This window comes from Gigantopelta aegis, chromosome 5, assembly GCF_016097555.1.
Source record: "Gigantopelta aegis isolate Gae_Host chromosome 5, Gae_host_genome, whole genome shotgun sequence".
NCBI classification, from domain to species: Eukaryota; Metazoa; Mollusca; class Gastropoda; order Neomphalida; family Peltospiridae; genus Gigantopelta; species Gigantopelta aegis.
The window spans coordinates 29,133,746-29,154,699 of record NC_054703.1 but is presented as its reverse complement, the minus strand read 5'-3'; the positions used below and the strand labels follow the sequence as shown (position 1 = coordinate 29,154,699).

The window sequence follows — 20,954 nt, the reverse complement described above, 5'->3', positions numbered from 1 at the left end:
ATAAAAAGTATAATGATTAAATACTTTTGTTACTTCGTTTTATTAACGTTATAGGAATTAATTTCTCTGTCCAACCTGTGCACCACGACTGGTACATCAAATGCCGTGGTATATGCTATCGTGTTAATGGGATTGTGTATATAAAAGATCCCTTGTTGCTAATCGACAAGAGTAGCCCATGAAGTGGCGACAGCAGGTTTCCTCTTTCAATATATGTGTGGTCCTTCACCATATGTCACTGCCATATACATTTTACATCACTACATGAGCATGGTGTTGAGTGCGTGTTGATAACACTGGAGACTATTTGTATTCCTTCCTTTTCAGGTTAGTGCACCACGACTGGTACATCAAAGGCCGTGGTATGTGTTACTCCTGAGGTTATGGGATGGTGATCATAAAAGATCCCTTGTATTTTACATCAAAAGAGTAGGTTATGAAGTGGCGACAGCGGGTTTCCTTCTTCAATATCTGTGTCGTCCTTAACCATGTCTGATGCCATATCACCATGAGGTATTGGTGAGGCAGTGATATGGTGATCATACTGGAGATGTGTTTTTATTTTACATCACTATATGTCTATATGAGGTTATGATGAGACAATAAGATGGTGATCATACTGGAGATGTGTTTGTATTTTACATTACTAAATGAGGTTATGGTGAGATGAGAATGTGTGTTTATTCGGGCTTTCCATTCATTCGTTCATTCATTCATTCATTCATTCATTCATTCATTCATTCATTCATTCATTCATTTATTTCAACTTATTTTTGTGATTCGATCCAATTAAGGTTCAAGCACGCTATCCTGGGCACACAGCTATCTGGCTGTCTGTCCACAACAGTAGGTTAGTTGTCGTTAGTCGTTAGTGTTTAGTGAGCGAGAAGAGGGTGTAGTGGTATCAGACCCGTACGCGGGGGATGGGGGGGGGGGGGTGGGGGGGGAGTGTGCGAGGCTCCGAGGTCCGTCCGTGGAAGTGTAAAAAAAAAAATAGTCCGAAGATGTGACAAATTTACATCCCAGAATGCAGGAAAATGCATCTCCTGCATTCTAGATTTTAAAAAATCCCCCGGACCCCCTAGCAACTTCGGCCTTTTTGGCCGTCGATTTACAACCCTATAATATATTTAATTTTTTACTGGTCAGATACATGTAAATTTATAAATACAGTCATGTAGAAGTAAATATAATCAACTTCTGAAAACATAACAAAACAGTAGGTTAGTTCTTGGTTGTTAGTGGCGGATCCAGAAAATCCACTTGGGGGGGGGGGGGGGCAGCGTCATGCCAAGGGAACGTTGGGGGAGGTTTGGAGGGGGATCGATTTTTTTTTTTTTTTTTATATATAATAAAATTATAACTGTCGCAAAATTTAGGAGGGCCCGGTCCCTTGCCCGCCCCCCCCCCCTCCCCCCGATCGGCCTCTGTTAGTGGTTAGTGAGAGAGAAGTCAGTCAATGTAATGGCCTTGCACCTACCCACTGAGTCGTTTCAACTTGCTCTGGGTGAGAGCCGATACCGGGAGCGAACCCTGTACCTACCAGGCTTATGTATATTCACACTGGATATGTGTTAGTATTTTGTATTAGTAAATGATTCTATAAAATGGTAACGTTGTAACTTTAATAAATAATGATCATTGTCATTAACAGGTTGCGCTTTCTCTCGACTTTTTCACCGCGTACGAGAGACGCGATTAAAATCGACAAATGACGACATTTCCGGCGTTGTTGACGTCATGAATTGCGCGAGCAGATGTGGCCACCGCGATTGTTTGGCGTTCAACTACAACCAGAACAGCAAACAGTGTCAGCTCATTTCAGCTCCGACGTTTAACGATTCAGCAACGATGACGTCATTGTGGGATTACTACAGAGTCGATCTTTGTTGATCTGTTTAATGTCTGAACTTTGTTAAGACTGGAAGAAACACAGGATCAGCCTGTATTGGGCAGGTCCTGGATTTTATAAAGAGGGATCCTAAAATTATTAAAAAAAAAAGAAATTTGTATCTGCAAATCAGTCAAGCTCCAGAACGGGGCGAGAATTCTAGGACATTCGAGGGCAATTTTTTAATAAGATGCCCAGAGACGCTTTTTTTCATGGCAATTTACATTTAGTTTGCTACATTTCTGCTTGAAACATTGTGTATGATTAAAACTTGTTAATTGTACCACCCATATTCGTCTATACATTCACCAGAGCGTGTTATATTGAAGGCATCATTCTAAATTTATTAAAGGGACTGTCCTGAGATTTGCAGCCATTTTAAGATGTTTGCGATAACAGAGCCTTGTTGACGACTACTATTTCATACTAAATACATTTTCTTGTCTAGAATACCAGTGTCTGTATATCGAATGTATTTCCGGTCGTATATTAATGTTTGTAGCACTCAAGTTTTACTTTAATTCGTGATATATATTTTTTCGTACGTACGAAATTATTGGGAGGTAAAATCCAGTCTCGTCTACTATAAACATTAGGACAAGAATAAACACCTTATCAATATTTTTAATATGTTTATTATTATTATTTAATTTGTAAGTTACGTCATTGAAAATATTCTATTAGTCGGACATATTTTACAACGGTTGTAAACTCAGGACTGTCTCTTTAAAGTGTTTATGGCGATACAGATACTTTATTCGGGTCAATTGATTATAGTGGCTGGGACAATAATAAGTGTCATTCTTGAATGACGGCCTTAAGAATACTTATCCTTTATTTTAGGCTGATACATGTAGACCATCTTTCCTTCTATGAACACATTTTAACACCGACTTATCTGTGCACACTCCACACAATTCTAGGATGAAATCCATGACACTTCAAAACTGTGTCCGATTCCTAGTCACGTTCGCTACCGACGTTAGTTGGGCATTCCTGTCCAACCCTTCACCAATGTCTAATGTGTTGGTGATATGTAACAATGGTAGTCAGTGACATAAATCAATTTGTAGAGCATTTCAGATTATGCACTGCTTCATTGGTGAGAGACACATTTTATTAAGTATTTGACAGTGTTCACATAGAAAATGGTATTTGAATGCTTAGGTGCGCCGATACACCGGGCAGCAGTGTAACTGTCATGGTTTAAAATCCTTAGTTGTTAAGTTGTGGTCAACAATTAAAATCCATACTGTTATTGATGGCTGCAATTTAGTTTCACACTAATTGGTCTGATTGCTAGCCTATGATTAACTCAACACTAAATTATCGAAGAAATGACAGGAGACAGAATAACAATCATTTGAATCGTATTTGAATATAGTATTAAATGTTGCACTGTGGTAATTCGAAAAAAAATAAAATAGCGGAACAATTCAGCCTTGTGTACAAAGAACACCCAGTGAGAGAATAAATAAATTAATAATAAATACGTTTCATGTCCAGCTTTAGAATCTGATAAATAAGTTGCGTGTAAAATTAGCAGTGGCGAATCTAGTGGAAGAGATGACAGGGGAAGCGTCTACTTTTAAAACATATTCAAGCGCCCGTGTTCTTCTTTTGGTATTTTATTTTTCTATTGGGATCCCCTAAATTAAAGTTCGTCGCTAATTTAAGACTCTGCTTCAAAATAGCGGGCAGTTTCAATAAAGACGGAAGTTTGACACTTATTCGCCAATTTAAAACTTAGTTTAAAAAATAACTGAAGTGTCAAACAGTTGATTTGATACTCTTTAAACCTCTCTCTCTCTCTCTCTCTCTCTCTCTCTCTCTCTCTCTCTCTCTCTCTCTCTCTCTCTCCTCTCTCTCTGTTTTATATATATATAGAGGTTGGTATAAATATAAAACAACAAAATGTACACACAACACACACACAACACACAATACTGAAAATTGGGATGAGTTTGTTTAAAAAAGGCTTTTGCAAGTTTGAAGCTTCAAGTTTCAAATTGGCTAAATGGTTTCAAATCAGCGGTCCAAGTCACATCTAAACTGAAACTGTCCGCTAATTTAAAACTGAGCTTCAAATTAACGGCGAGCTTCAATTTAGCAGTTAACATGCAATTTTCCCGTTAGTCACCCCGACTATATTTCTGGATCTGCCCGCCCCTGATGAGCCCAAACGCAGTGAACATATCCAGTGAGAGACACGGTCGATTAATATCACGTTTACGGGAGCGTTCATGAATAGTTTTTCTTCAAGCTTCCACAGTTGCAACATTTCAATTTTCTATTTTGTCTGTTCGAGAGACGGAGCAGGAGAAAACAGATTTGTGTTACGATGTTGAAATATGTTGGTGTTTGGATGATGACACTGTGTGTAGTACGACTTAATGGTACGTATGAGCTAAACTATATACAGACAAATAGATAGACGGATATACATACATACATACAGATAGGGATAAAGGTGAAGTTAAAGTATGTTTTTGTTTAAAGATATCACTAGATTACAACAATTTATTAATCTTCGGCTATTGGCTGTCAGACATTTGATAATTTTGACATAATAGTCTTAAGAGGAAGACCGGTAATTGTCTTAAACAGGGATTTTTTATGTGCAGCATTCCACAGAGAGGATAGCACATACAACGGCCTTTGATATACCAGTCGTGGTGCACTGACGTTTTGTCTCTTACTTGTGTGATGTTGTTTGGATTTTTGTTGTAGTTCTTTTTCGGGGGGGTGTGTGTGTGTGTGTGTGTGTGTATGTGTGTGTGTGTGTGTGTGTGTCTGTGTGTGAGTGTGTGTGTGTGTGTGTGTGTGTGTGTGTGTGTTTCGTATTTAATGTTAATATGCTGCATTGTATTTTTTCATAAATGTAACTCCATACACTATTTTAATGAATAATTTTAGAATTCTGAATTGCTGTTTATCATCATATACCTTTCACACCCAAAAGCTGATATGTGGTGTGTGCATGTGTATGTGTATATGTGTGTGTGTGTGGGTGTGTGTGTGGGTGTGTGTTTGTGCGTATGTATGTGTGTATGTGTGTGTGCGTATGTTTATGTATATGTGTGTGCGCGCGTGTGTGTATGTCTGTGTGCGTGTGTCTGAGTGTGTGTACATGTGTGCGTGCATGCGTGCGTGTGCGTATGTGTGTTGAGGTTATACGCTCATGTGTCTGTGTGCGTGTGTGTGTGTTTGTGTGTTTGTGTATGTGTGTGCATGTGTACATGTGTGTGTACATTTGTGTGTGTATGTGTGTGTACATGTGTGTGTGCGTGTTTGTATGTGTATGTGTGTGTGTGTGTGTGTGTGTCAGTGTATGTGTGCGTGTGTGTGCATGTGTGTGTGCGTCTTTGTACGTGTGTGTGTGTGCGTGTGTCTGAGTGTGTGTGTGTGTGTACATGTGTGTGTGTGCATGTTTGTGTTGAAGTTATACGCTCAATCATTTTTATTATATTGTTTGATTGGTTTCTTCTGGGGTTTTTTTATCTCTTTCTCTATCAGGAACGTTTTCAAATCTTGCTTTTCAAAAACCTGCCACCATGAGTACAGTGTTTGATGCTAACACCACGCCATCTTGTGCAGTGGACGGAAACAACGGGACCGAATGGTTTTCGGACTTCGGCTCTTTAACGAAATATGGCGACATGGATCCGTGGTGGATGGTGGATCTGCGTGGGTACTTCCACATACATGACGTCATCATCACGAACTGTGACCACTACCGTTTGTGTAAGTGTTATATTTCGACAGTTACCTTCACCCTCTCTCTCTCTCTCTCTCTCTCTCTCTCTCTCTCTCTCTCTCTCTCTCTCTCTCCTCTCTCTCTCTCTCTCTCTCTCTCTCTCTCTTATATAAATAAAGTTTATTAACCCCAAAACAGGTTTGATAGTGTCAGTATTGGGAGTTCTGATATCACTACGTTACAGGTTAGAAATTGTACATAATCAGTGTTTCTACTAGAAAGAAGTTTTTGGGTATGGCGCTATGGAATTGAATTACAACCAAAATCAACAAGGGGTATGTCCTCTCTCCCACGAAACAAATGGTGGTAATTTTAGGGTTAGGGTTAAAAAATAACAAGAAAGCATACAGTAATTAATTTTGTCAAAAAGTTAACTGTAAAGAATAAAATGTGCAAAAACATTTGGGTATGACACAATACCCGTTTTATCCTCTGGCAGAAACCCTGATAATATATAAATTGATAAAAAGAATGATGATATGATTGACAGCTGATATTAGTCACGGATGCACAGAATCCAAATAACCATTCATACCAAGAATAAATTTATGAAGTAACTGATATGTACCACGCCCCATATAAATAAAATTCTAATACAACTTTCATATAAGCCTTCTTTCCATTGGTTAATTTTCGTGATAAATCGGAAGATAGATGTACGCTGTCATGGGCAACCCGGATTTATCACGATTACAAAATTCCGAGAACTCGTCCGATATGCTGTCACTTGGCCTCATGTGTGGTGTTTTAGTTAGTATATTAATTCCGAGTATTCTATTATATACTCTTCAAAAGAAGAAACGCAAAACCACATTGTCGTAACATTTGGAGAATTGATTTAATTATTGAATGGTGAGTCCGATAATTACCAAATGTTGCAGGATTGTTCACAATTCAATCTAGTCCATTGTGAGTAAGTGATAGGACACACCACCAAGGTCAAGGTCATCTGGAGTCAATACCGGGTGTGGCCTCCGCGTGTGTTGACAACTGCCTGGCACCGCCTGCCCATTGAAGCAACCAGAGTACGGATGACGTCCCGGGGGATGGTGGCCCACTCGGCCTGCAAGGCTGCTGCCAGCTCGGGCAGGGTCTGGGGCTGTGGTTGTCGCTGTCGGAGGCGTCGGTCCAACTCGTCCCATAGATGCTCAATTGGGTTCAAATCCGGTGATGTCGATGGCCAAGGAAGGACATTAATGTTGTTGTTCTGTAGGAAAGCCGTTGTGAGACGTGCTGTGTGAGGTCTGGCGTTGTCATGTTGGAACACTGCGTTGGCGTTGGCCATAACTGGAACGATGTGTGGCCGGAGGATCTGGTCAATGTAGCCCTGTGCATTCAGGTTGCCCTGCACGTGGACCAGGTCAGTTCTGCCAGTGTGTGAGATGGCTGCCCACACCATGACACTACCCACGCCGAATCTGTCCACTTCCTGCACGCAGTTTGCCGCATAACGTTCACCACGACGCCTATACACGCGACATCTTCCATCATGACGTCGGAGCAGAAATCGGGACTCGTCACTGAACCACACCTGTCTCCATCGCAGTTGAGGCCATTGTCGATGAATCTGGCACCACTGCAGTCGGAGTCGACGGTGTTGTGGTGTTAAGATGACACCTTGAACTGGACGTCTGGCACGAATTCCTACCTCACGTAGGCGGTTCCGTACGGTCTGGTCGGATATCCTGCGCAAACCTGGTATTGCTGCGGCTGTGGAGGTGGCAGTAGTCAATCGTTCCCGAAGGTGGCGTACCCGGATGTAGCGGTCCTGCCCGGGGGTAGTGACCCGTGGTCGACCGGATCTAGGGAGGTCACGTGTTGATCCATGTTGCTGGTAACGGTCCCACAGTCTGGAGATGGTGCTTGGGGACACATGGAATGCGCTGGCAACGGCCGTTCTGGATTCGTCTGCGTCTAGTCGGCCGATGGCATTGTTTCTCTGCGGTTCACTGAGACGTGGCATGTCCTGGATTGTCAACTGTCGGCCAGATACAGAGGCCAGGCAAGCGAACACCCTGTACTTTTATACTGTCGGTGTTCATGTTGCACGTGCAGACAACGCACGTGCAGTGGTGACATGGTTTGCACGTGGCTGCGTTTTTGCGAATATTCACATTTTGGAACTTTATTGTACAGTAGCTGCGTTTTATCGAATGTAACCGTGGGAATGTGTTTGGGACATGCAATGACCTTATATTCACAAAGCATGAACCGGTAGGAAACATAAAATCGGAGTTATAACCCATTTGTACCCTTTTGCGTTTCTTTTTTTGAAGAGTATATTTAAATGTCGATATAAATAGTTTTCAAAAAAATTATTAACTTCAGATGAAAATGATGTCATTGTTACTAGTTTGTTATTATTTCGTACCATTGTAACTTTTAACACTTCGTTAGCAGCAATGAACGTGCACCCACCAACAGCAAGCAAGGTCCGATCACTAGTCGATCGCATCAGTCACCAGCATGTGTCTTGTGGTCTGCTCTTCTAGTTTGTGTTCTCAAAAAGGTGCAAGCAGGTTCATCAGAAATAATTATATCACAATCTGAAGTACCTTATTTTTGTTTAGAAAATACTTTTTGGGACAATCAAATTGATAAAGAAGACACGATGGAAATAAACGCAGTTTTAAACAAAATTAACTGTTTTAAAATATTGCACAATTTTGAAAAACGTTTGAAAATAATACATACACTTTAATAAATACATATTATTTTATGTATTTATGAAAACTGTAAGTGAAAATATGTTAGCAACAGTTATAAACTTGTAAACCTATCATATCAACATTGATTTTGTACAAAATTAAGCCAGGCGAATTCATCGAAATAATTCAATATGAGGTTGAAACACGGATCACAAATGTAAAGTCCAATCATATTCATAATATGACAACAGCAATTAACAGCCAGCGAAAATATTTCGTTTAGTGTATCCTGTATTACAATAAATCATGTTCAAATTACAGTCTACAATACCAATAAATTTGCCCTTGGTTCGCTTCTAAGCCAATGACGTCATGTGAAGAGCATGACAAAAACAAAATTACGTCATATTTTACTTACTACAAGCGTTTTTAATGAATATTGTAATTAAGGAGAATAGATGATAAGGTTTTTAATATTTGTTATTTATTAAAAACACAATAAAATTCCTTACAGCTTACTCCTAATAGCTGTAGTATTAGAATATTAATAATATCAAAATAGAGATTATTATACGAGCTTGTGTGTCGTACTGATTTTACGAAACGAGTGTCAGGATTATTGCCCGAGCGAGAGCGAGGTTAATACATGAATCCTGATACGAGTTTCGTAACATCAGTACGACTCACATGCGGGTGTAATAATTTCTTTATTATCCATATTTTTATGGTTTTATTTACTTATTAATAACAAGACCCAACTCAAAATGTTTCAGCCACAACTATAGAAGGAGACGACGAAAGGACGTCATATTTCAAATGCGCAGTCTGAGCTAGGACTGGAGAAGCAACGTCGTCTTATGGCATCGCTTCCCCAAATTGCGTCATTGCACTTGTTATTACACGTGTACTTCGTATGGTTATTATTAAACTCGGTTACAAGGAAACACAGTGATAGTATCCCCTAAATAGAAAACATCCAAAAAAACATTCATACCACGAGTAAGTTTATGAAGTAACTGACTGGTACCACGTCCCTAAATGATGTTGTATAACGCCATAAGTATAAGGGGCGGAACGTAGCCCAGTAGTAAAGCGCTCGCTTAATGCGCGGTCGGTTTGGGTTCGATCCACGTCGGTGGTCCCAATGGGCTACTTCTCGCTACAGCCAGTGCACCACCACTGGTATATCAAAGGTCTTGGTATGTGCTATCCTGTGTGTGGGATGGTGTATATAAAAGATCCCTTGCTAATAATGGAACAAATATAGCGGGTTTCCTCTCTAAGACTAAATGACAGAATTGTCAAGTGTTTGACATCTAATAGCCGATGATTAATAAATCGATGTGCTCTAGTGGTGTAGTTAAACAAACAAACAAAAGTATAAGGAAGTTTAGCTGAAACGTTTCCTCAACGTCCTAGAAACATCATGCACCCTCGTATTTGATCCTAATAGTGTGGTAGGCCTGCGGCAGAATTACCTATGACCTAACAAAAATTGCTGTAACGTAGGAGACGACGATTGTAAACACAATACTTCAGCACACATACCATTTTGTTAAAGTTACCGAACATTTCAATTCATTTATACTTCTTTTCGTGCTTAAGGTTCCGGGGTGTGTGTGTGTGTGGGGGGGGGGGGGGGACATAGCTGAGTGGTACAGCTGAGTGGTACAGCGCTCGCCTGAGATACGTGATCGATCTATGTTCGATTCCCTTTGGTGGGCCCATTGGGCTATTTCTCGTATAAGCCAGTGCTCCACGACTGGTATAACAAAGGCCGTGGTATGTACTATCTTGTCTGTAATACATGACGTCACCATCACGAACACGGGAGACAGATTCTGTAAGCATAAGGCTTGTGTGGGTGTATGTGTATGTGTGTGTGTGGGTGGGTGTGTATGTATATATGTGTGTGTCTATGTGTGTGTGTGTGTGTGCGTGCGCGTGTCTGTGTGTGTGTGTGCGCGCGCGCGTCTGTGTGTGTTTGCCTGCGCGTGTTTGGGCACATGTGTGTATGTGTGTGTGTGTGTGTGCGTGTGTGTATGTGTATATGCGTGTGTGTGTGTCTGTGTATGTGTGTGTCTATGTATGTGTGTGTCTCTCTCTCTCTCTCTCTCTCTCTCTCTCTCTCTCTCTCTCTCTCTCTCTCTCTCTCTCTCTCAATGAATAAGCATGTAAGCATATTCTTACTAAAGTAGTATCGGAAATAAAATAAAACTGATTTTCGTCAATTATGTTTTTCATATTAAACTGACAAGTAAATATTCTATAAATATCTATTTAATGATACTCTACCTAATTGAGCATTTACTTGTTTCGGCACTCATTGATGTACAAGGTGGTGTTTATTCTTGAAATTAAAAGAAAGATGTCAGTAAAACAGGTGATTTGTGCACTTTGAGAGCCCAAACAAGTAAATGCAAAATTAGGTAGAGAATCATTGAACAGATATTTACAAAATGTTTACTTATCAGTTTAATATGAAAGAAATAATCAACGAAAATCAGTTTCATTTTATTTCCGACACTACTTTACTGCTTAACAATAAACTATTCCGTTCCTTTAAAATCTGTATTTGTGTTGCAGGGCAGCATCTACACAGCTTCACCATTGACATGTTCACGGAGAATCCAATAGGCTGTGCACGCGCCACCCAAGTCCAGTGTTACAACCGCACCGACCCAGTGGGGCTTGGTGAGACTGTACAGTTTAAATGTCGCTCGCCCGTGACTGGTCGGTTCGTCCGTATTAAGAAGTGGAGAATGGTGGACACATATGATGTACTGCCACTGTGTGAAGTTCAGGTTCTTGGCACAAGGGCGACAGGTTAGTTAGTATGACTGGTCTCGATGGTGTCGTGGTTAGGGCATCGGACATAAGGCTGGTAGGTACAGGGTTAGCAGCCCGGTACCGGCTCCCACTCAGGTCGAGATTTAACGACTCAGTGGGTAGGTGTAAGACCACTACATCCCTCTCTATATCCGTGTCTCTCTCTCTCTCTCTCTCTCTCTCTCTCTCTCTCTCTCTCTCTCTCTCTCTCTCTCTCTCTCTCTCTCTCTCTCTCTCTCTCTCTCTCTCTCTCAGACACACACACTAACCACTAACAAGACAGCGCAGATAGCTGTGGCTTGTGTCCAGGACACCGTGCTTGAAACTTAATTGGATGTAAGAACGAAAATAAGTTGAAAAGAAATGAAACAGTATGGTTGCTAGGTTAGTTGGTTGGTTGATTGGTCTGTTGGTTGGTTGGCTGGTTGGCTGGTTGGTTATTTGGTTCTCTGCCTGGTTTGTTAGGAGGCTGGTTGGGGTAGTGGATAGGTGGTTAGGTGGTTGTCTTGTCGGTTGGTTTGTTTAGCGGTTGTGAAGTTTGTTGGCTTATTGGGCGGTTTTGTAGTTGGTTGGTTCGTTGGTGCTTGGTTTGTTGGTTTATTGGACGGGCGGGTAGGTGGTTTGTTGGTTGGCTTTTTAAACGTGTCTCTTAGGCAACAAGCAGAAAGAAAGAAAGATGTTTTATTTAACGACTCACTCAACACATTTTATTTACTGTTATATGGCATCAGACATATGGTTAAGGACCACACAGATGCTGAGAGAGGAAACCCGCTGTCGCCACTTTACGGGCTACTATTTTCGATTAGCAGCAAGGGATATTTTATAGGCACCATCCCACAGACAAGGTAGTACATACCACGGCCTTTGGTATACCAGTCGTGTTGCTCTGGCTGGAACGAGAAATAGCCCAATGGGCCCACCGACGGGGATCGATCCTAAACCGACCGCGCATTAGGCGTGCGCTTTACGACCGAGCTGCGTTCCGCCCCCATGGCAACAAGCAGGGTCGGTAGTCTGTTTTTTATAAACAATGTTTTACTCTTTTTACTTACATATCAATAAAATAATAATAATAATAATTATAATAATAATAATAATGATAATGATAATAATAATAATAATAATAATGATAATAATAATAATGATAATAATAATAATAATAATGATAACAATAATAATATTAATAATAATAATAATAATAATAATGATAATAATAATAATAATAATAATAATAATAATAATAATAAATCACGAAGAAAGCAATATATTAATAAAATTATTTAGGGTCGTCCTTTTTTTCAAGGTATGGTTGAGTTCCGGAAGTACAATTGTTTTTTGCTGGGGTGTTTTTTTGTTTTTGTTTTTGTTTTTGTTTTTTTCCCCCGGCTTGGTTTCTTTCATTCTTATACCCCACTTTCGGTCTCGTTGTCAAGGTTTATTTTGTTAAAAGTGTAGGTGTATTCACCGATAACCTACACTCTTCATCTAATTACACCTGCATTTAAAACAAAACAAAAAACAAACACAAACTGTGAATAATACAATTACCTTTTTTTGTCATAACTTGCAGTGGAATCCGGAAGGTATTTCCGTGGTTTCTCTTATATTTTATGAACACGCATTTGGAGACGCGCACGATTGCCCGACGGTTACTAACATTTTCCGTCACGTTCACACTTGCGATGTTCGGTTGCAACGCATTGTTTTTTAAATCCTTCAACACTTGACTAAAGTCTTTAGGTATTCCTACTGGGGGAATGTAGTCGCTTTTCCTCCTTGTGGTACACGTCCAGCTGTCATAACCTGTATTATACAGCACGACGTGTTCTTAGACGTGTTTGCGGGAATCGGTAGCGTAACCATCTCCAAAAACATTTCTCCTCCTGCAGTTAGAATTTAAAATCTTCTTGATTGTCCAAATTAAAATGCACAGAAAATGAAGTCCATTTAACTAAACAAAACAATCTCCATTCTGGCCTTCAAAGTCCTTTTTTTCACACCCACGAACGTCTTTCACAATTCGCCGTTACAAAATAAGACACAAATGGTTTTGCATGGTGAAACTTATCATTTGCATATAACAAAGTTCAAATTATGTTTTCGTAATATTTCAACCAATAGAAAGCGTCATCTAATTACACATGCGCACTTATTCACAATAGTTCCCTTGAGATATTTACAGGACGATACGTCTGTTAAAACCATGCAATGTGCGGATCTGTAGTTAGTGTGGTAGGGGTGTAAACTACCTCCTATCCAGTAAATTCCCCAAACTTAAAATCATTAAATATTATTTCTAGTTCTACATATAAATAAATGTTGGGTTTTTTTTAGAAGATCTAAATATAAAAATGATCTTGGAAATAGCATTTTAGTACTTATTCTCCACACTATTCCCATCCCGAGAAATATAAACTACGTCTGCGAGTTTTAATATATTCCGATACCAAAGTTTGTTTTTGTTTAACGACGCCGCTAGAGCACATTGATTTTTTTATCTTATCATCGGCTATTGGACGTCAAACATATGGTCATTTTGACACTGTTTTTAGAGGAAACCCGCTGTCGCCACATAGGCTACTCTTTTTACGACAGGCAGCAAGGGATCTTTTATTTGCGCTTCCCACAGGCAGGATAGCACAAACCATGGCCTTTGTTGAACCAGTTATGGATCACTGGTCGGTGTAAGTGGTTTACACCTACCCATTGAGCCTTGCGGAGCACTCACTCAGGGTTTGGAGTCGGTATCTGAATTAAAAATCCCATGCCTCGACTAGGATCCGAACCCAGTACCTACCAGCCTGTAGACCGATGGCCTGCCACGACGCCACCGAGGCCGGTATTCCGATACCAGTGCAGGCCTAACACACACTGATAAAACTACCTCAAACTGCCTCTGCTCGTGCGACACGAACAATTGAAATAGACAGTTTCACTGCTCCAGAACAAAATGTGAGGCTCACTACGTCTGGTCCAAGTTATTTTTGTTTCATTATGTACTATTTTCTAGTTATTGAATTTATATGCCATAGAAGTAATATAATAATTAACTCGACCTTAAGTGGAGTATAAGTCAGTTATACCCACACTTACTCTGTGTATCGGTGAATATCACAACAGTTTTGGCCCCACGACGAAAAACTATAGGGATATTCACCGATACACCTCGCAATGTGTGGGTATAACTATTACTTACACCTGAAATATGCCAAGGTAAAGCGTAGGCTAGTTATGTGTTTGCATAATTGCTTGTTTGTTGCCCGTGTGTGTGTTCGTGTTTCTACATTCGTTCGTTTGTTGCATTATTTTTTATTTTTAATAATAATAATAAAATGAAACGAAATTAAATAAATGAAAAGTATAATGATAAAATACTTTCGTTACTTCGTTTTACTATATAACATTTAGTGAAATATCTTAAAATATCAGTGAAATAAAAGTGTTATCAGTCACTCAGTCCCATTTAAAAATAAAGGTAAATTGCCAAAAGGTATATAATAAATATGAAATGTCGTGGGTTTTTTGTTGGTTTTTTGGTCAAATATGATTTATATCTCATCACGTGAGATACGATTGCAAACTTCACTCGAGATATAAATCATATTTGACCCCCCCCCCCCCTAAAAACCAAACAAACAACAACAAAACAAACAAAAAAACCCCAAAAAACAACAACCCAACAACCCCCCCCCCCCCCCCAAAAAAAAAAAAACAACAAAAAAAAAAAACCCACACACATGAAATATCCTCTATTAATGTCATAGGAAATCATATTCTAATATAATGAACGTTTGCCAGCATAAACTCATTTTCGTATTTTCTACTGTCCGTACCATTTACTACATCTTCACCTAGTACATAATAATACAGCTGGAAAATCAATGGTTGTATTGTTTAACAACACCACTAGAGCACATTGATTTATTAATCATCGGCTATTGGATGTCAAACATTTCATAATTTTGACATATAGTCTTAGAGAGGAAACCTAGACCGGCAACCCATCAAGCGAGCGCTTTACCACTGGGAATGAATGAACGAATGAATGTTTAACAACATCCCATCACGAAAAATACAGCTGTTGGGTGTCAAACTATGATAATGCAAACAAATCAAATAGCATGTGCTCAGGCGTGGGTTTGTTGTTGTTGTTGCTGTTGTTGTTTTGTGTGTTTGTGTTGGGGGGGGTGGGGTCAGAAAACAAAAACAAATTCACATTGGGGGTTGTTGTGATATCTAGTAATGATGGAACGACGATATTGTAACTTTAAAACAATAATGTTCATTATCATTCATAGGCTGTACTTCTCAATCTGATTAAAATTAGCTCTACTGGTCTCACCAGTAGATCTAACAGCATTTCGTGGACTCCCATGTCCAAGTGCCATTTCATCTATAAATAACAATTTAAATATCAACCAATTACACTTCGCCTTTTATAACGTTATTCGGGAGCATACAAATTCTAAAAATATCATTCGAATTTGTTGGTCAATTTCAACATTGAAAAAATAGGGATAAAGTGCAGTAATAAACTCTGGACTGTATACTAGTATAATTAGATTTTAGGGATATACGATCACGGTTTGTGCGAATAATTTGTACATGATCATATACCACTAGAGTTTCGAGCGTGTCCGTCCCGGGGCCTGTCTCTGGATAGCCAGGTAAAAAATTAAGTGGACATTTTGAAAACTACATCCAAAAATTAAATGGTGGGCCTTTAAAATTCTGATGCGCATCTTTAATATAATTAACAAAGAAAATTCTACTCATTAAATTTGGTCGCTAGATTAGATCGGGTGGTCAAAAAGAAATTAGATAAGATCGGTGGCCTGACTCGGGATGGAGGGGGAGGGGGAGGGAGAGATAGAGTTGAAAATGGTCAGAATTTTGAAAATAGCAATTAGTTAAAAAGTTAATAGAATTTAAAAAAAAAAAAAAAAAGTTGAATATTTGTAAATTTGGAGCATTTTAGAAGGACAGTCTAAAACTAAATAAGAGAAAGAAGAGAGGATCGGACTATTTAATAATATTAAAAAAAAAAAGTAATTTCGACATAAACTTTTGAACGAAGGTCTAAAATTTTAAAGTCCGATCTATATGTCCACGTGAGTGGCCTCGTTAAGGCCGTTAGGGTGCACAACTTGTAGGGACGAGATGGGTTGCATCCCGTCAAAAAAAACCCTAGATTAACAGTCAATAGACGTTGAAGGTGTAGTGCTGTGCTGAAATACAGATCTTGAGAAGCCGCTGTAAACGGAATGCAAGTCCGTAGGAATAGTTGTCTGGCCGGACTTGGTTTCCTAGGAATGCAGGCCCTAGGTCGAATATACCTAGGAATGCAAGTCCTAGGACTTGCATTTCTTAGGAATACTGGTCTGACTGCCAGGATATTAAGTCCGGGTCGGACTTGCATTCCTGGACAATCAAAATTTAAGTCCGCTGGTACATACAAAAAATAAATTATAAATGTAAACAAAATGAAAAGCAGTTTCCTTTCTGGTTTATTTAATTAACTTGGGATACTGGCGCCTCTCTTTATTTAAATAGTTTCTATTTATTCCAATATTTTCCATTTATATCATTTGCAAGAGTATGTACACATTTTGTTGACCTTATTACACGAGCAAAACCAAGGTATTTATGCATTGCGTGTTGTTCCAACTAATAAATGTTTAAACATTTAAAAGTCACTCGAAAAGATTTTCCATAATTCGAAGCATGTATTAGAACTCACAGATAAGTATAACTTGCCCATCTGATACACCAACAAAATTACATGTTAGACATTATGTACTAGTATTTGATAATAATAATAATAATAATAATAATAATAATAATAATTCAACTATAAAATTTGATATTTGCGTTATATAAATTATCTTATTATATAAACACCCCTGTTCAAAACAAATTTCTACTTGCCACAGTCTAGATCTCCCCCCTGCATAATTTACTGAAAATGTGCATGCTTTGTCAATTTTGCTCATTTTCAAACATTAATTTGGTCTAACATATGACATATCAGACTCTGGGCTCTATGCTATCTTAGTCCCAACCAACCATACCATCGATAACAAATTATGTTAAATGGTTATCATTAAGGTTTATCAATTAATAGAAATAGTGGGTTTTAGCAGCTCAGTGGGCCACTACACCGAATAAAACAAAACAGTAACTCCTGAACAATTATCATACGGTCAATAATATGCACACACAATTTACAAAGCTACTTTTAAACAGATTAACTACTCATAACACTTTTACACCTGACAGTTTTGGTCACAATATCCATTCATGCTCCCTTTTTGGGAGTAGGGGTGGGATGGGGGCAGGCTGATTCTTATTGCCCGAATGAAACCAAAATGTCCGAATCTGGAACACAACGTATATTTATATTCGAATTACTACCAAGACGCTACATAGGATTCCATTGACCCCCCCCCCCCCAGCACAGGGGGAGTGACCCCCATTGATCCACCCAGCACTGGGGGAGTGAATCCCCCGACCCCACCTCCACCCAGTCTCGAACGCTCATGATGTTACTAACGGTCAGGTATAACAATACAGAGACCCTTTCCCCAGCTCGTCTCTTATGCTTATGTTGGTCAGTGATAATTAATTTCAAGTGTTTTGATGCTATTTTAATTGTTCGTCAGTAAAAGGTAATTTTTCATGCTCATAATTCCTGTTATTTTTATATTGTAGTAGGGCCTAACTGGTCATTATAGTACTAGTTATTATAACTAAGTACAGTTTTCAAAGTTTTATTTCATGGATTTTCAGGAATCATGTAATAAGCAAAATATCGGAAATAAATTCCAGAAGGACTAGGAGTACTAGGATTGAAAGTCCTGCGGACAAGGAGTACCAGCAGTAAAAGTCCCACGGACTTACATTCCTCTGAATCCACGTCCCACAGACTTAAATTCCTAGGAATACAAGTCCCACAGACTAGGATTACGAGGAATGGAAGTCCGATCGGACAAATGTTAAGAAAATCACAAATAATCAGATTGTGATTTACCGTCAAAATATAAACTTACAAAACATATTATTACAAATTATGTTGGTATATACAGAAATTGTCTTTTGCTGTTCGCAAAATGTTAAGGTTTTTTTTAGTTACCAGTTTTCATATGTATATATTTAAAACAATTTTGGGCTACATATTGTTTTTTAAATATATATTTCTACGTGTTGAATACATGAGCACATAGCCTACATTATATACTTTTGAAAAAAAGCATGATATTCGTCCTACTTCAATATGCTGACAAAAATGTAAGACGATTACAAAAATCCACTCATGTATCTGATCCACAAGTCTATGACGCAAAAAAATAATTATGTTGATACTCAAATTTAAAAATAATATTTTGACATAGAGATTTGAACTCACAATAATCTTAAGAGACTTGTACACTTATCCATCACACTACGAGGGAAAGCTGCCAAAACCTCACTTTTTTCTCGTGTCTTTCTAGCAGCTCCTGCAAATTGCAGAGCATAACAAACGAACATCTAATTTACCGGATTAGTGTTTCTGTCACTGCTGTTGAAGGAATTTAAGTCCGGTAGGAATACAAGTCCTAGGATAAAAACAACTTAAAAATAAATCAGGTATGAAAGTCCGGGTAGGACTATGGTTCCTAAGCTATGGAGGTCCGATAGAACTACTGTTCCTACGGACCTGCGTTCCTTTTACACCGGATCCGTCTGAACGAGAGAGAGAATCAGACTAGGGTATAGTCCAGTCGTCATGGGTTGGTATAGTGGTGCGGACGGGCCCGACTCCAGAGGATACGAGATGGTATCACAATAAAACAAAGTGAAGTCTAGAAAAGAGTAGTAGGGGCCGACCCCGCTTCCTATTTCTTCTTAGAGTGGGGCGGTCAATCTTCCAGTGCTGCTAGGACAGGCTCGGATATGTAGAGACTAAACGCGAACAACCGTGGCGTTCTGCAGAATGGCCGTCATATGAGTCACGAAAAAAACAAGTCAACATAGTGAGACGGAGAAATGACGTGGAGGCTAGGAATCTCGCTAAAAAAGAATCCAACCTAGTGGTGCAGACTGTCCAAACGAGAAGCGTTCCAACGTTCAATCAGTTCCAATGGTTGCATACATCCCAGTAGAAAACGTGAAGGATCCCCAAGTCGAGCCGCGAAAGCACGTGCAGTGTGCACAAACATGTCTTACCGCTACGACCTCCAGATTGGGTATGTTTCGTCTTGAATCGAATTTTATATCAAATTTTATATTGAAATTAGTTTCCGGCATACTTCGTAATTCACCCGAATCATTTCGTATACCCTCGGCATAAACCCGAATGTTTTCACATTCTTTTCAAATCACTGGCATGATTTTGTAAGTAAGGTTTTGATTGGTCAAATGAAAGGTCAACTGGACATGAGCTCCAAAGGGCTGCTGTTAGATCCACATGTAATAGTAGGGGCTAATTTTAATTAGATTGTGTCCTTCCCTTCGACCTTTCTATCGACCACGAGGGACGCGACTGGACTCGGCAAATTTCGTCATATCTGATGCTTCTGACGTCATGCACTGTGTACTATTTTGTATTAGTAAATGGTTCTATAAAATGGTGACTTTGTAACTTTAATTAAAAACATTATCATTGTCGTTAACAGGTTGTGCCTTCACTCGCCGTTTTCACCGTGTACGAGAGACGCGACTGAACTCGGCATATGACAACATTTCCGGCGTTGCTGACGTCATGAATTGTGCGAGCAGATGCGGCCATGGCGATTGTTTGGCGTTCAACTACAACCAGAACAGTCAACAATGTCAGCTCATTTCAGCTCCGACGTTTAAAGATTCAACAACGATGACGTCATCGTGGGATTACTACGGAGTGGATCTTTGTTGATCTGTTGAACTGATATTTTGTTGTTGTTTGAGACTGTCTTGTGATTACCGCCATTTCCGACTAACAGAGTGCTATTAAATATTAACATTATATATTAAATACATTTATTATCCACATGGTTCAACATAACCAGGTTAATAATAATCATACCAAGCACACATGTAATACCAAGTGTAATGACGTAATTTTGGGAAGCGACGTCATACATTGACTTAGAAGCGAACCAAAGGCAAATTGTATTGTAGTCTGTGCTTTGAACATGATTTAGTGTAATACAGGATACACTAAAAGAAATCCTCACGTTGTTGTTGTGGTGACTGGTGTTGTGTAATTTGTGTCGAGCGGTGGCCACACTTTACCCAGTATTTGTGCTCTCTTTATTCTGTATTGTTTGTTTCTTTCCTGTACTAGATATATATATCTTTAATCTGTATCTTTTTCCTTTACTATTTATCTCTTTAATCTGTATTCTGTATCTCTTTGCTGCGCATTAGCTCTCTACACTAATCTATATTTCTTTGCTGTACTATATCTCTTTAATATGTGTCTCTTTCCTGTACATTGCTTCTCTCATCGGTGGCGCAGTGGTCAAGCCATTGGACTACAGGCTGGTAGGTACAGGGTTCGCAGCCTGGTACCGGCTCCAACCCACAACGAGTTCTTAATGGCTCAATAGGTAGGTGTAAGGCCACTACACCCTCTTCTCTCTCACTAACAACTAACAACTGTCCTGGACAAACAGCCCAGATGGCTGAGGTATGTACCCAGGACAGCGTGGCTGAACCTTAATTGGATATAAGCACGAACATACGTTAAAATGAAATTAAATAAATTAAAGACTAATTTATTGCATAATTGGCAGGTGACAATGAAAATTTATTGAATCATACATACACGCTAAATATATAAATTACATTTAAATATAGTTGTAAA

At 39.2% G+C, this 20,954-nt stretch overlaps 1 protein-coding gene across 1 annotated transcript; it reads left to right on the top strand.

The window, feature by feature from the left end:
• Positions 1-4,164: 4,164 nt before the first annotated feature.
• On the top strand, positions 4,165-20,295 carry LOC121372872 (fucolectin-like). Its single transcript, XM_041499315.1, has 4 exons — positions 4,165-4,287; positions 5,408-5,635; positions 10,883-11,122; positions 19,783-20,295. The coding sequence occupies exons 1-4, from the start codon at positions 4,233-4,235 to the stop codon at positions 20,019-20,021; spliced, it is 762 nt and encodes a 253-aa protein (XP_041355249.1). The 5' UTR covers positions 4,165-4,232; the 3' UTR covers positions 20,022-20,295.
• Positions 20,296-20,954: the final 659 nt, after the last annotated feature.